This window comes from Salmo salar, unplaced genomic scaffold (assembly GCF_905237065.1).
Source record: "Salmo salar unplaced genomic scaffold, Ssal_v3.1, whole genome shotgun sequence".
NCBI lineage: Eukaryota > Metazoa > Chordata > Actinopteri > Salmoniformes > Salmonidae > Salmo > Salmo salar.
In genome coordinates, this window is record NW_025549482.1 from 86637 (window position 1) to 98759 (window position 12123).

Here is a 12123-nt window from a genome sequence, read left to right on the forward strand (position 1 = left end):
TGTGGGCACCGTTATAGTGCCATTAATGTATTGTTTAGTGTTGTGTAGTGGCTTTGCTGGCATGCAGCCCACTTTCTTTCTTTTTTGCCCCACAAAGATTTACATGCTAAAATCACCACTGAGTGCGATGGGTATTTTCTGGCACACTCTATGCTGAGTAAAGTAATGTTTTTCATCCTAAAAAGTTTTTCTACCAAAACTGTGTGGTGATCAGACCTCCAGGCCTTTTAACAAGAACCACCACAGATGTTTTTGAGGAATTTAAAATAGGCCCTAACTCTGTCATTGTGGAAGTAATTTCCCCGACCCCCTGACCTCCTCCTTGACTTTTCCAAAAGAAGCGTTCTTGTTAGAATTTCAAAATATCACAAACTAAACATTTTATAAGAACTTTTAGGTCATTTCTACAGTTTTTTCCCCGGTCCCTCCTTCTCCCGACATTTGCCTGCTCAGTCAATAGCCAGATTAACCTTTAACTGTTAGTTAGAAATGTTTACTTATATTCATTAATATACAACAGAAATTTGTATTTATAGTACCACAGTACCCTCTGATAGGTGTATTTATACTACCACAGTACCCTCTGATATGTGTATTTTTACTACCACAGTACCCTCTGATATGTGTATTTATACTACCACAGTACCCTCTGATATGTGTATTTATACTGCCAAAGTACACTCTAATATGTGTATTTATACTACCACAGTACCCTCTGATATGTGTATTTATACTGCCAAAGTACCCTCTAATATGTGTATTTATACTACCACAGTACCCTCTGATATGTGTATTTATACTACCACAGTACCCTCTGATATGTGTATTTATGCTACCACAGTACCATATGTGTATTTATACTACCAAAGTACCCTCTGATGTGTGTATTTATACTGCCAAAGTACCCTCTAATATGTGTATTTATACTGCCACAGTACCCTCTGATATGTGTATTTATACTACCACAGTACCCTCTGATATGTGTATTTATACTACCACAGTACCCTCTGATATGTGTATTTATACTACCACAGTACCTAACCCTCTGATATGTGTATTTATACTACCACAGTACCCTCTGATATGTGTATTTATACTACCACAGTACCCAACCCTCTGATATGTGTATTTATACTACCACAGTACCCTCTGATATGTGTATTTATACTACCACAGTACCCAACCCTCTGATAGGTGTATTTATACTTCCACAGTACCCTCTGATATGTGTATTTATACTACCACAGTATCTTCTGATATGTGTATTTATACTACCACAGTATCTTCTGATATGTGTATTTATACTACCACAGTACCCAACACTATGCTGTCCTATTCATATAACAGGGGGAAGCAGCACAGGGTCAGAGGTCACCAGTTAGTGACTACATTGAGAGTTGTTTTTCTTCTCTCATAATCTATCAATGCCTCAGGATGTCACTGGGTAAACATTATCTTACTGAATGATTAACTATTCTCTCATGAAATCTGTGAGAAGGTGTGTCTGAATTAAAGAGAGGACCTGACACAGAGTTAGTCCTGTCTGGTATAATTAGTGGTCAGACTGGACAAGGAGGGTTGGATAAACTCCTCTGTATGAAGATGAGTCCTGTCTGGTATATTTAGTGGTCAGACTGGACAAGGAGGGTTGGATAAACTCCTCTGTATGAAGATGAGTCCTGTCTGGTATAATTAGTGGTCAGACTGGACAAGGAGGGTTGGATAAACTCCTCTGTATGAAGATGAGTCCTGTCTGGTATAATTAGTGGTCAGACTGGACAAGGAGGGTTGGATAAACTCCTCTGTATGAAGATGAGTCCTGTCTGGTATAATTAGTGGTCAGACTGGACAAGGAGGGTTGGATAAACTCCTCTGTATGTGGAACAGGTGGAACTATTTAGAATGTGTAACAATCAAACCTCCCTATTGGCTGTGTTCCACATTCTAAAGTAGAACCATCATTTTACTTGCTGAAATATTGTCCAGAAATGACCTCATTGGACAGAAAGGGGAACTCCTCCCCACACGCATGTTGAACAAATATAATGTTTCTCTGAAACAAAGGATTTGTGTAGTTTCATGAATTTGTTGAATTGTAAACAACTGGTATGTCCAAGGAAGATACTTAATGTGTAATGGTAGCTGAGATATGTTGTTTGTATAAAAATATAGTCAATCTAACTTAAATAATATTTTCATAATAAACTAAAGTCTAAAAGTGTTGGTTTGTTCCCCAGTCTCCTCTACTCTGACTGAGAAAAGGCCTCCTCAACTGAAGAATCTACAGCTGCTGAGTCTGAGGTGTTAATCAGTCCAGTGCTGCTCTGACCACAGTGTTGTTAGGAACCACATTTTCTAATGCTACATACACAGCCTTGTGGGATATTAATGAATGTGAATTCAGCAACTGTAATTCCAGAACAGTCCCTCTGTTGTAATAGTCTGATGTGTATCTTCTGACAGACTCTATGCTGAGTAAAGTCATGTTTTTATCCTAAAACGTTTTTCTACCAGAACCAAAGTGTGGATGCAGTCACTATTTAGAGCAATCTAATCTCATTAACCCAGAACTATAATATTGTGTGATTCAGTTCTGGGTCCATACGTGTTAGAAACTACAGTAGGTGAGTCACATGTTATTTGTTACAGCAGTTTCCATGGAAACATACAGAGGAGTTTATGCAAATCAACCCTTTCTGTCTTGACATCTGAAGGAGGAGTCTCTGAAAACCTATTTAAAGCAGTCTGTCCTGACTAGCTCAGCAGTTAGTCTACAACTGGTCTCTGAAATAACTATTTAAAGCAGTCTGTCCTGACTCAGCTCAGCAGTCTCCAGTCTACCAACTGGTCTCTGTAATAACTATTTAAAGCAGTCTGTCCTGACTCAGCTCAACAGTCTCCAGTCTACCAACCGGTCTCTGTAATAACTATTTAAAGCAGTCTGTCCTGATTCAGCTCAGCAGTCTCCAGTCTACCAACTGGTCTCTGTAATAACTATTTAAAGCAGTCTGTCCTGACTCAGCTCAACAGTCTCCAGTCTACCAACTGGTCTCTGTAATAACTATTTAAAGCAGTCTGTCCTGACTCAGCTCAACAGTCTCCAGTCTACCAACTGGTCTCTGTAACTTCATCTTTGTCTCTGTGGTGTTCAGTCTTCAGGTGATGATGGGGGTATTGAATCATCTCTCTACTCTCCTCCTCCTCTCTCTCCTTCCTCCTGCTCTCTCTCATGTAGTGAAGAAGTTCAGCAATGTTACAGAGTGCCAGGAGTTCTTCATGAATGGGAAAACTCCAAACATCACGGATATTTTGGTTGATGGGACAGTCAAGAACCAGACCCGCTACAAGCCGATTTGCCAGAAGTACAAGAACATCTACAGGTTTGCAACTCTCTACGACATGACCAAGAGGATCCCTGTGTTCTCAGCCTACACCTTCACTGGTCCTCCTACAGACCCCAGACCACATCAACCCTGGATGATTGAGCCCCAGGTAGGACTAATGTTTTGTCATATAACATAACATGTGTATTTGTTTACTGGTATATATCACAGACAGTTATGTTACCAAGTCAGTCCTGGATGATAGAGCCCCAGGTAGTTCTAATCTCTATTCATTCAACATGTGTATTTGTTTAGTGCTATAGACATACAGTATCTTTGAGATATGAATGTGTTGCAACCACTTTCAGCTTAAGTCGGGATTGTTAAATTGTGACTTTTTTTACGAGTTAATGTCTAAACTAGTTAAAGAGTTGTAATGTCTAAACTAGTTAGAGTTGTAATGTCTAAACTAGTTAAAGAGTTGTAATGTCTAAACTAGTTAGAGTTGTAATGTCTGAACTAGTTAAAGAGTTGTAATGTCTAAACTAGTTAGAGTTGTAATGTCTAAACTAGTTAAAGAGTTGTAATGTCTAAACTAGTTAAAGTTGTAATGTCTAAACTAGTTAGAGTTGTAATGTCTAAACTAGTTAAAGAGTTGTAATGTCTAAACTAGTTAGAGTTGTAATGTCTAAACTAGTTAAAGAGTTGTAATGTCTAAACTAGTTAGAGTTGTAATGTCTAAACTAGTTAGAGTTGTAATGTCTAAACTAGTTAAAGAGTTGTAATGTCTAAACTAGTTAGAGTTGTAATGTCTGAACTAGTTAAAGAGTTGTAATGTCTAAACTAGTTAGAGTTGTAATGTCTAAACTAGTTAAAGAGTTGTAATGTGTAAACTAGTTAAAGAGTTGTAATGTCTAAACTAGTTAAAGAGTTGTAATGTGTAAACTAGTTAAAGAGTTGTAATGTCTAAACTAGTTAAAGAGTTGTAATGTCTTAATGAGTTGTAATGTCTAAACTAGTTAAAGAGTTATAATGTCTAAACTAGTTAAAGCGTTGTAATGTCTAAACTAGTTAGAGTTGTAATGTCTAAACTAGTTAAAGAGTTGTAATGTCTAAACTAGTTAAAGAGTTGTAATGTCTAAACTAGTTAAAGAGTTGTAATGTGTAAACTAGTTAAAGAGTTGTAATGTCTAAACTAGTTAAAGAGTTGTAATGTCTTAATGAGTTGTAATGTCTAAACTAGTTAAAGAGTTATAATGTCTAAACTAGTTAAAGAGTTGTAATGTCTGACTGATGTTTCTGCAGCTTGAAAATATTTCTCACCAACATGACATGGTGGAAAATAAATCTGTCACACACAACCACCAGGCTGCGGACGCAGACTACGACAAAAACCACATGAATATGGAGAGAGGTCACCTTTTCCCATGTTCACACGCACCTCATGATGCTACCATGAGGTCCACTTTCACCCTGACAAATGCCGTTCCCCAGGAAAGAGGCTTCAACCGAGGCAGATGGCGTGTAATGGAGTGCAAAGTCAGAAAATCTCTTGAGCTTAACTGTAAGGATAACAACAACAAGATAAAGGCCTATGTGGTGACTGGAGCAGTTCCCAGCAGCAGCAACGAACTGAACAAACGAGTGAACATCCCAGATCTCCTGTGGACAGCCTACTGCTGTTACAACAACAAGATGAAGAAGTGGATGGCCCAAGCACACTGGGGGGATAACAAGAACGTTATGGGGAATGCATTGAATCCACTAACCTTGGAAGAACTCGAAGGCATGCTGAAGAACAAATACAATGGCGATGTCGCGGTGTTCGACAGTAAATGTCCAACAAAAGTTAGTGTATTAGAGGACGAGACAGGGAGGAACTTAGAGAGTGTATCAGGGAAGTTAAAGGAATGTGATGAGGATGGATGTGATTGTGACTGTGATGAAAAGTGATGAATTTTGTCCAGTGGTAATTCACACAACTATTGAGTACACATGCCTCTACGTTACAAGGGCTATAAGGTTTATAATGGTTATAAGGGTTAAGTAATAATGGTTATAAGGGTTTAATGGTAATAAGGGTTAAGTAATGAGGTTCATAAGGGTTTAATGGTTATAAGGGTTATAAGGGTTATTATGCAGGGTTATAATGTTTGTAATAAGGGTTATAATGGGTATAATATGGTCATAATGGTTATAATAAGGTTATAATGGTTATAATAAGGGTTATAATGTTATTATAAGGGTTATAATGGTTATAATTAAACACGTTTAAGCGTTATAAAGGTTAAAGACAAGCTCTGTTACTTTGGTGACTAAGAAAGTATATTTTTAAACCTCCCACTTTGGGCTGGATGTATGAATGTGTCGTTCATACATGTAGAATCTATCAGCAGAATTACTGTTTCCCTACATTTCACCCCCCTAGCAATTTGAGTCTTAGCCAATGAGCATCAGCCCCTCACATTTGAGTGGGAACTAGTGTGGTGGCAGAATTAGTGTTGAATTGTTGTAACTTCTCAATGGACATGTTCTGTGTTGGACTGTGATGTCATGCCTTCCATAGAGTCCTGGTATGTCTGTACCTAAACACAAGGCCATTGTGTTCTGGAACTGTTGCTGGTATAAATAACTGTTGCCGGTATAAATAACTGTTGCCGGTATAAATAACTGTTGCTGGTATAAATAACTGTTGCCGGTATAAATAACTGTTGCCGGTATAAATAACTGTTGCTGGTATAAATAACTGTTGCCGGTATAAATAACTGTTGCTGGTATAAATAACTGTTGCTGGTATAAATAACTGTTGCTGGTATAAATAACTGTTGCCGGTATAAATAACTGTTGCCGGTATAAATAACTGTTGCTGGTATAAATAACTGTTGCCGGTATAAATAACTTTCCGGTATAAATAACTGTTGCTGGTATAAATAACTGTTGCTGGTATAAATAACTGTTGCCGGTATAAATAACTGTTGCTGGTATAAATAACTGTTGCCGGTATAAATAACTGTTGCTGGTATAAATAACTGTTGCCGGTATAAATAACTTGCCGGTATAAATAACTGTTGCTGGTATAAATAACTGTTGCTGGTATAAATAACTGTTGCCGGTATAAATAACTGTTGCCGGTATAAATAACTGTTGCTGGTATAAATAACTGTTGCTGGTATAAATAACTGTTGCTGGTATAAATAACTGTTGTGTAACAATCTGATTGTATTATCACCTCTCACTATATAAGAGACATGGATCCATTTACTCAGGGAGTTCTTCCCTGTGAAATCAGAATAATCTCCCCTGCAGCTGCTTGATTAAAGATCTTTCTATACAATTAAAAAGTCTCTGCCTTCATCTTTGGATCTAATTTTCTACAACATTTGGTGCCGTGACCCAGATGGACTCAGACATCACTCTGATCGCAACTTAAAGAAGGTAAGAGACCTTATTAAAACATCTCTGTGAAGGACAGTGTTTTCCAGCTGAGCCTTAATGGTGAGAGATCTCTGTGAAGGACTGTCTGTTGTCCAGTCGAGCCTTAATGGTGAAAGATCTCTTGTCCTCCTCAGCCACAAAATGTTGGTGTTCAATTTGGCAGAACAATTTCCTTATAATAATGAATCTAACTGGTTAACATTGATCAATGGGAGCACAGTAGTGTCTCCTATAGTAGGGATTGGTTTACCTATAATCACCTGAAACATACTGTTGGACCAGTATATTAGGAGGGATTGGTTTACCTATAATCACCTGTTGGACCAGTATATTAGGAGGGATTGGTTTACCTATAATCACCTGTTGGACCAGTATATTAGGAGGGATTGGTTTACCTATAATCACCTGAAACATACTGTTGGACCAGTATATTAGGAGGGATTGGTTTACCTATAATCACCTGCTGGACCAGTATATTAGGAGGGATTGGTTTACCTATAATCACCTGAAACATACTGTTGGACCAGTGTATTAGGAGGGATTGGTTTACCTATAATCACCTGAAACATACTGTTGAACCAGTATATTAGCAGGAATTGGATAGCCTGCAGGTAGACATTGGATAGCCTATAGTATTATAATACATAATCAGTTTTCAAACAGAAGGGTTACCAAGTTGTATGTGTGTATAATGTGTTATTAGAGATGTGGTGTCATAACACGGGTGTAAGAAGACTATTAGAAAGCATGGGTAATAAACCCTCTAAGTGTCCTGCTGGAGGTGCTGATCCAGAGGGGATAATACAACTCCAGCACCCACACGTAGATCTACATAGTTGATGTAAAACGTCTTCTGAGAAATATTCAGTATATATTCCCTTACGGATCATTTGATAAGGTAAACCACTGTATGACTCTCTAAAGGGTGTCAGACAAAAGATTTGGAGCTGAACTTAAATTAGATGCTGCCATCTGGTGTTTGGGTTAAAGATAAGCTTGCTGTGGACTCATTGACAAGCCACCAGTGAAAGTGAGTGGTATTCACTGAACTCAGGCTGTAAAGGACACAGAGGGGAAATTTGGAAACGGAGGTATGAATAATTGAATAAGACACGCTTTTGGCAATTACCAATTACTAATTCTTAATTCGATAGTGTGAATAACACCAGTGACTTAAGGATGAAGGTAATGTCATCTAAAACAATAATCTGTCTCCGTTACGTGGAACACTGTCCAAAATTGAAGTAGATCCCAGTAAATGTTTTGAGTACCAGGGCTATAAAAAAAAAGAATCTGATAAGCCAGCAGCAACTTTTTGAAAGCCAGAGTGGATTTGTTAAGTGACTAAGATACCGTAGAAGAGTATTGAAAACAGTATATACATATGAGATGAGTAATGCCTGATATATGTAAACATTATTGAAGTGGCCAGTGATTCATAATCTATGTCTATAGGCAGCAGCCTCTAATGTGCTAGTGATGGCTGTTTAACAGTCTGATGGCCTTGAGATTGAAGCTGTTTTCTCAGTCTCTCGGCCCCAGCTTGATGCACCTGTACTGACCTGGCCTTCTGGATGGTAGAGGGGTGAACAGGCAGTGGCTCGGGTGGTTGATGTTTTGTTGATGTTGGGTTGGAGGTCGTTTCCCAGGCATCACACTCCCAGAGCCCTCACCTCCTCCCTGTAGGCTGTCCCGTCATCGTTGGTAATCAAGCCTACTACTGTAGTGTCGTATGCAAACTTGATGATTGAGTTGGAGGCGTGCTTGGCCAAGCAGTCATGGGTGAACAGGGAGTACAGGAGGGGGCTGAGCACGCACCCTTGTGGGGCCCCAGTGTTGAGGATCAGCGGAGTGGAGGTGATGTTTCCTACCTTCACCACCTGGGGATGGCCCATCAGGAGGTCCAGGACCCAGTTGCAGAGGGCGGGGTTCTGACGGCCCGTCAGGAAGTCCTCAAAACGTGCAAAGAATGTTTATCCTGTCCGGAAGCAAGACGTCGGTTTCTATTCAACTGAACGCTCCATTACGGTTTAATGTACTGAACGTTCTATTTAGTTTTAATGTACTGAACGTTCTATTTAGTTTTAATGTACTGAACGTTCTATTTAGTTTTAATGTACTGAACGTTCTATTTAGTTTTTATGTACTGAACGTTCTATTTAGTTTTTATGTACTGAACGCAGCCCTGCATTGTCTGGAATAATAACCATTCTTAGTGTATGTGTCCCGAATGGCACCCTATTCCTTATGTAGTGCAGGTATGGTCTAAAGTAGTGCACTACATAGGGAATAATGGTCAAATAGGCCCTGGTCTAAAGTAGTGCACTACATAGGGAATAGGGTTCAAATAGGTCCTGGTCTAAAGTAGTGCACTACATAGGGAATAGGGTTCCATTTGGGACAAAGCAATACATTACTGACCTGGGAGAAAACATGGAGAACCCTGTACTCACCATGTTACCAATCAATCACCAATCACTTTGCTGATCCATCAATAACCAATAAATATCTCCAGGTCTGTTGAACAAAGTGATTTTCATTGTAACTGGAGTCATACTGACACACACACACACACACACACACACACACACACACACACACACACACACACACACACACACACACACACACACACACACACACACACACACACACATTTTCTGCAGTATAATGTAATTTATATATTCATGTTCTATTGTACAGAGTAGTCTACTGTCTGTCGCCCCCCAGTGGTTCTTTGTTGTAATTATGAACTTATTTCCTTCCCAAATGGTACCCTATTGGAGTGCACTATAAAGGGAATAGGGGGCCATTAGGGACGAATCAAACTGGAATATGTTGTTGCACTACGTCCTAATGATTAGCTCTGGTCCAGGGTGTGACGTGCATCTTGATGGTGCTGAACCATCTTGATGGATATAACACCCTGGACCAGAGCTACCTAACAATACACAGCTGGATAATAAGTCCTGTTATCTGATATTCTGAATAATGTTGTATTTTATACGTTGTTAAACTGATAAAAAAGGAGAAACCAGCCCACTGCTCTTGCTAGTATCACTGCTCTTTATTCAGCTGTCCGTATCGGCCTCAAGGCCTTCCTCAGAGCTGTGTGAGTGTTTTGTCGTTTGGACCCTTATGTAGACATTACATCGAATGGGGTTGGAGTCGAGGGGAAATAAACATGTGTTACCAAATATAACAATGTGTTTTTCATAAGTATTCTAATAAAGTGTGTACATAAAACGTGTTAAACACTTCCAGGACCGGACCTGGACGTTCTGCCCCCCAATGTGTTTGGGTTCATTTTTTCTCAGCTAAAAGTCGGAGGAACAAAACATAATAGCAGCCCAATTAATAGTCCTCTGCTACAAATTAAACACAATTTAACACATCTGGTTAGTAGGCTATATAATCAGTTCAATATCAATAACATAGCCTGGTATATCTGATTTCATTGATAAAATCACCAATGTCCCGGATGTTCTGCCATCCTAGACGAGAGAAAAATAATGACATCTTAGACATCCTGATGAATCCAAGCATGGCACTTTCAAAAGTGACCTTTCCACCCAGACAGAGGCTCTACTGTCGCAGAAAACTGTAAGCTTCAACTGCTGGCTTCTCGTCCGTTGTAAAACCCAACAACAGAAGTGCTTCCTTAAAAGCTGCCTGGGTTTAAACAAACATCTTCTCTTTCAGAAAGAGAAAAGCTCAATTAATAGGGACAGAATAGCAAAGTCCATTTTTTTGTACCTCTAAGAATAATATAGGCTGCAGCTCAGCTTCAGATTGTCATAGAGAGGAATCAGTTTATCTCCATATGCATCGGAGTCCCGTCTTTCTCGGCATTTTAGAGGTTGTTTCTACCATAAGACGTCACAGAGTTAAGCATTGTTATAGACCGCTGGATATAATCTGGATACGTTTTATGTATTTATTCACAAATATAAAGCAAACAATAGATATCATTTTTGCCCCTTTCTTTAATTAACAAAGGGTGCGTGATACCCTCAGTCAATGGGAGCCCTGGTTTTAGTCCAACACACCAAGCCCTTCCCAGACACGGAGGTATTTAATCAGTACCAAACACACCAAGCCCTTCCCAGACACGGAGGTATTTAATCAGAACCAAACACACCAAGCCCTTCCCAGACACGGAGGTATTTAATCAGAACCAAACACACCAAGCCCTTCCCAGACACGGAGGTATTTAATCAGTACCAAACACACCAAGCCCTTCCCAGACACGGAGGTATTTAATCAGAACCAAACACACCAAGCCCTTCCCAGACACGGAGGTATTTAATCAGTACATGCGACAGTATTGGAGTATATGTCTATACCGACATCTATGGAGGATAATTGTGTCCGTCAAACAGGGAGTCTCACCACTTATTTATTGGAGGATGAAGAAATAAGCTCCAATTATCAGTGTAATTGTGTGTTTATGACCGTTAACATGTTGTGTGGACGCGTGTACATATAGGAGGTTCCTTACCAGGCAGAAGGGAATTTAACTTGAACCGCTGCATCGGAGAGTTACAATGTTGCTGTCACTATGCAACCTACTACCTACAGTAGGAAAACTGGTTTCTGATTAATAATATCACACCTGTTATCACACATGGAACGACCCCATAAATGTTACAATTACAATAAAAATAACACTTTTATATAACATATTGAACATATATTGTAATATTCCTGTAGAACTGTAAAATACAGATAATTTGAGCTTTGGAAACAAGCGCTTTCATAAATGCATGGCGGGCCTCGTTTCGCTGTAGCAGTGTAAAATAAGCTTTCTGTCAATGACCCAGCCTTAATGAATGATGTTTATTTCCATATCGAATGTGATGGTCCAACATCAGCATGTATTTATTGTGTAGAGTGGCCTCTTTCCTCTGCTGTGGTGCTGCATTGCAGTCAGCGATGTTTTCTCTCGGTAGCTGTCCATGGTCCTGAAATCAAATCATGTGAGTTTGCTTGGACAGCAGCCTGATCTCCAGCTCCTTCCACCTCTGGAAACTATCTGGGTGGTCATGCGACTTCTCATGAGAGGCTGAGGAGGAGACACTGATTCCTCCAGTCCCTGGTTCCATCCCTGACCAGCGCAGATTTACACTCTTGTGAAAAAAGTTTGCAGCAAAAACAGAAGGCTGCATCGTTTTTCTTGGAATAGACAAGCCTTGGTCTCTCCACTCTCTCCCCGTTCACCATCCTCCTATTGTAGTTGGCCACCGAAAACTGTCGTTGCACCTCATCTCTTGGTAAATTCCCCTCCTTATCCTGATGTGGCCCAGCCTGTTCTAACATATCCCGTAAAGATATATTCATATATTTTGGCAACTCACTGGGATCT

General features: G+C 39.5%; 1 protein-coding gene across 2 annotated transcripts; it reads left to right on the plus strand.

The window, feature by feature from the left end:
- Positions 1-2780: 2780 nt before the first annotated feature.
- LOC106591776 (endonuclease domain-containing 1 protein-like) lies at positions 2781-6042 on the plus strand. 2 transcript variants are annotated; one of them, XM_014182989.2, is made up of 3 exons: positions 2781-2920; positions 3236-3492; positions 4629-6042. In XM_014182989.2, exons 2-3 carry the CDS (start codon positions 3277-3279, stop codon positions 5274-5276), a joined length of 864 nt encoding a protein of 287 aa, XP_014038464.1. In that variant the 5' UTR covers positions 2781-2920; positions 3236-3276; the 3' UTR covers positions 5277-6042. The 2 variants fall into 2 exon arrangements, with proteins under 2 accessions (XP_014038464.1, XP_014038460.1); XM_014182985.2 differs by having other exon boundaries at positions 2781-3492.
- The last annotated feature ends 6081 nt before the right edge of the window (positions 6043-12123 follow it).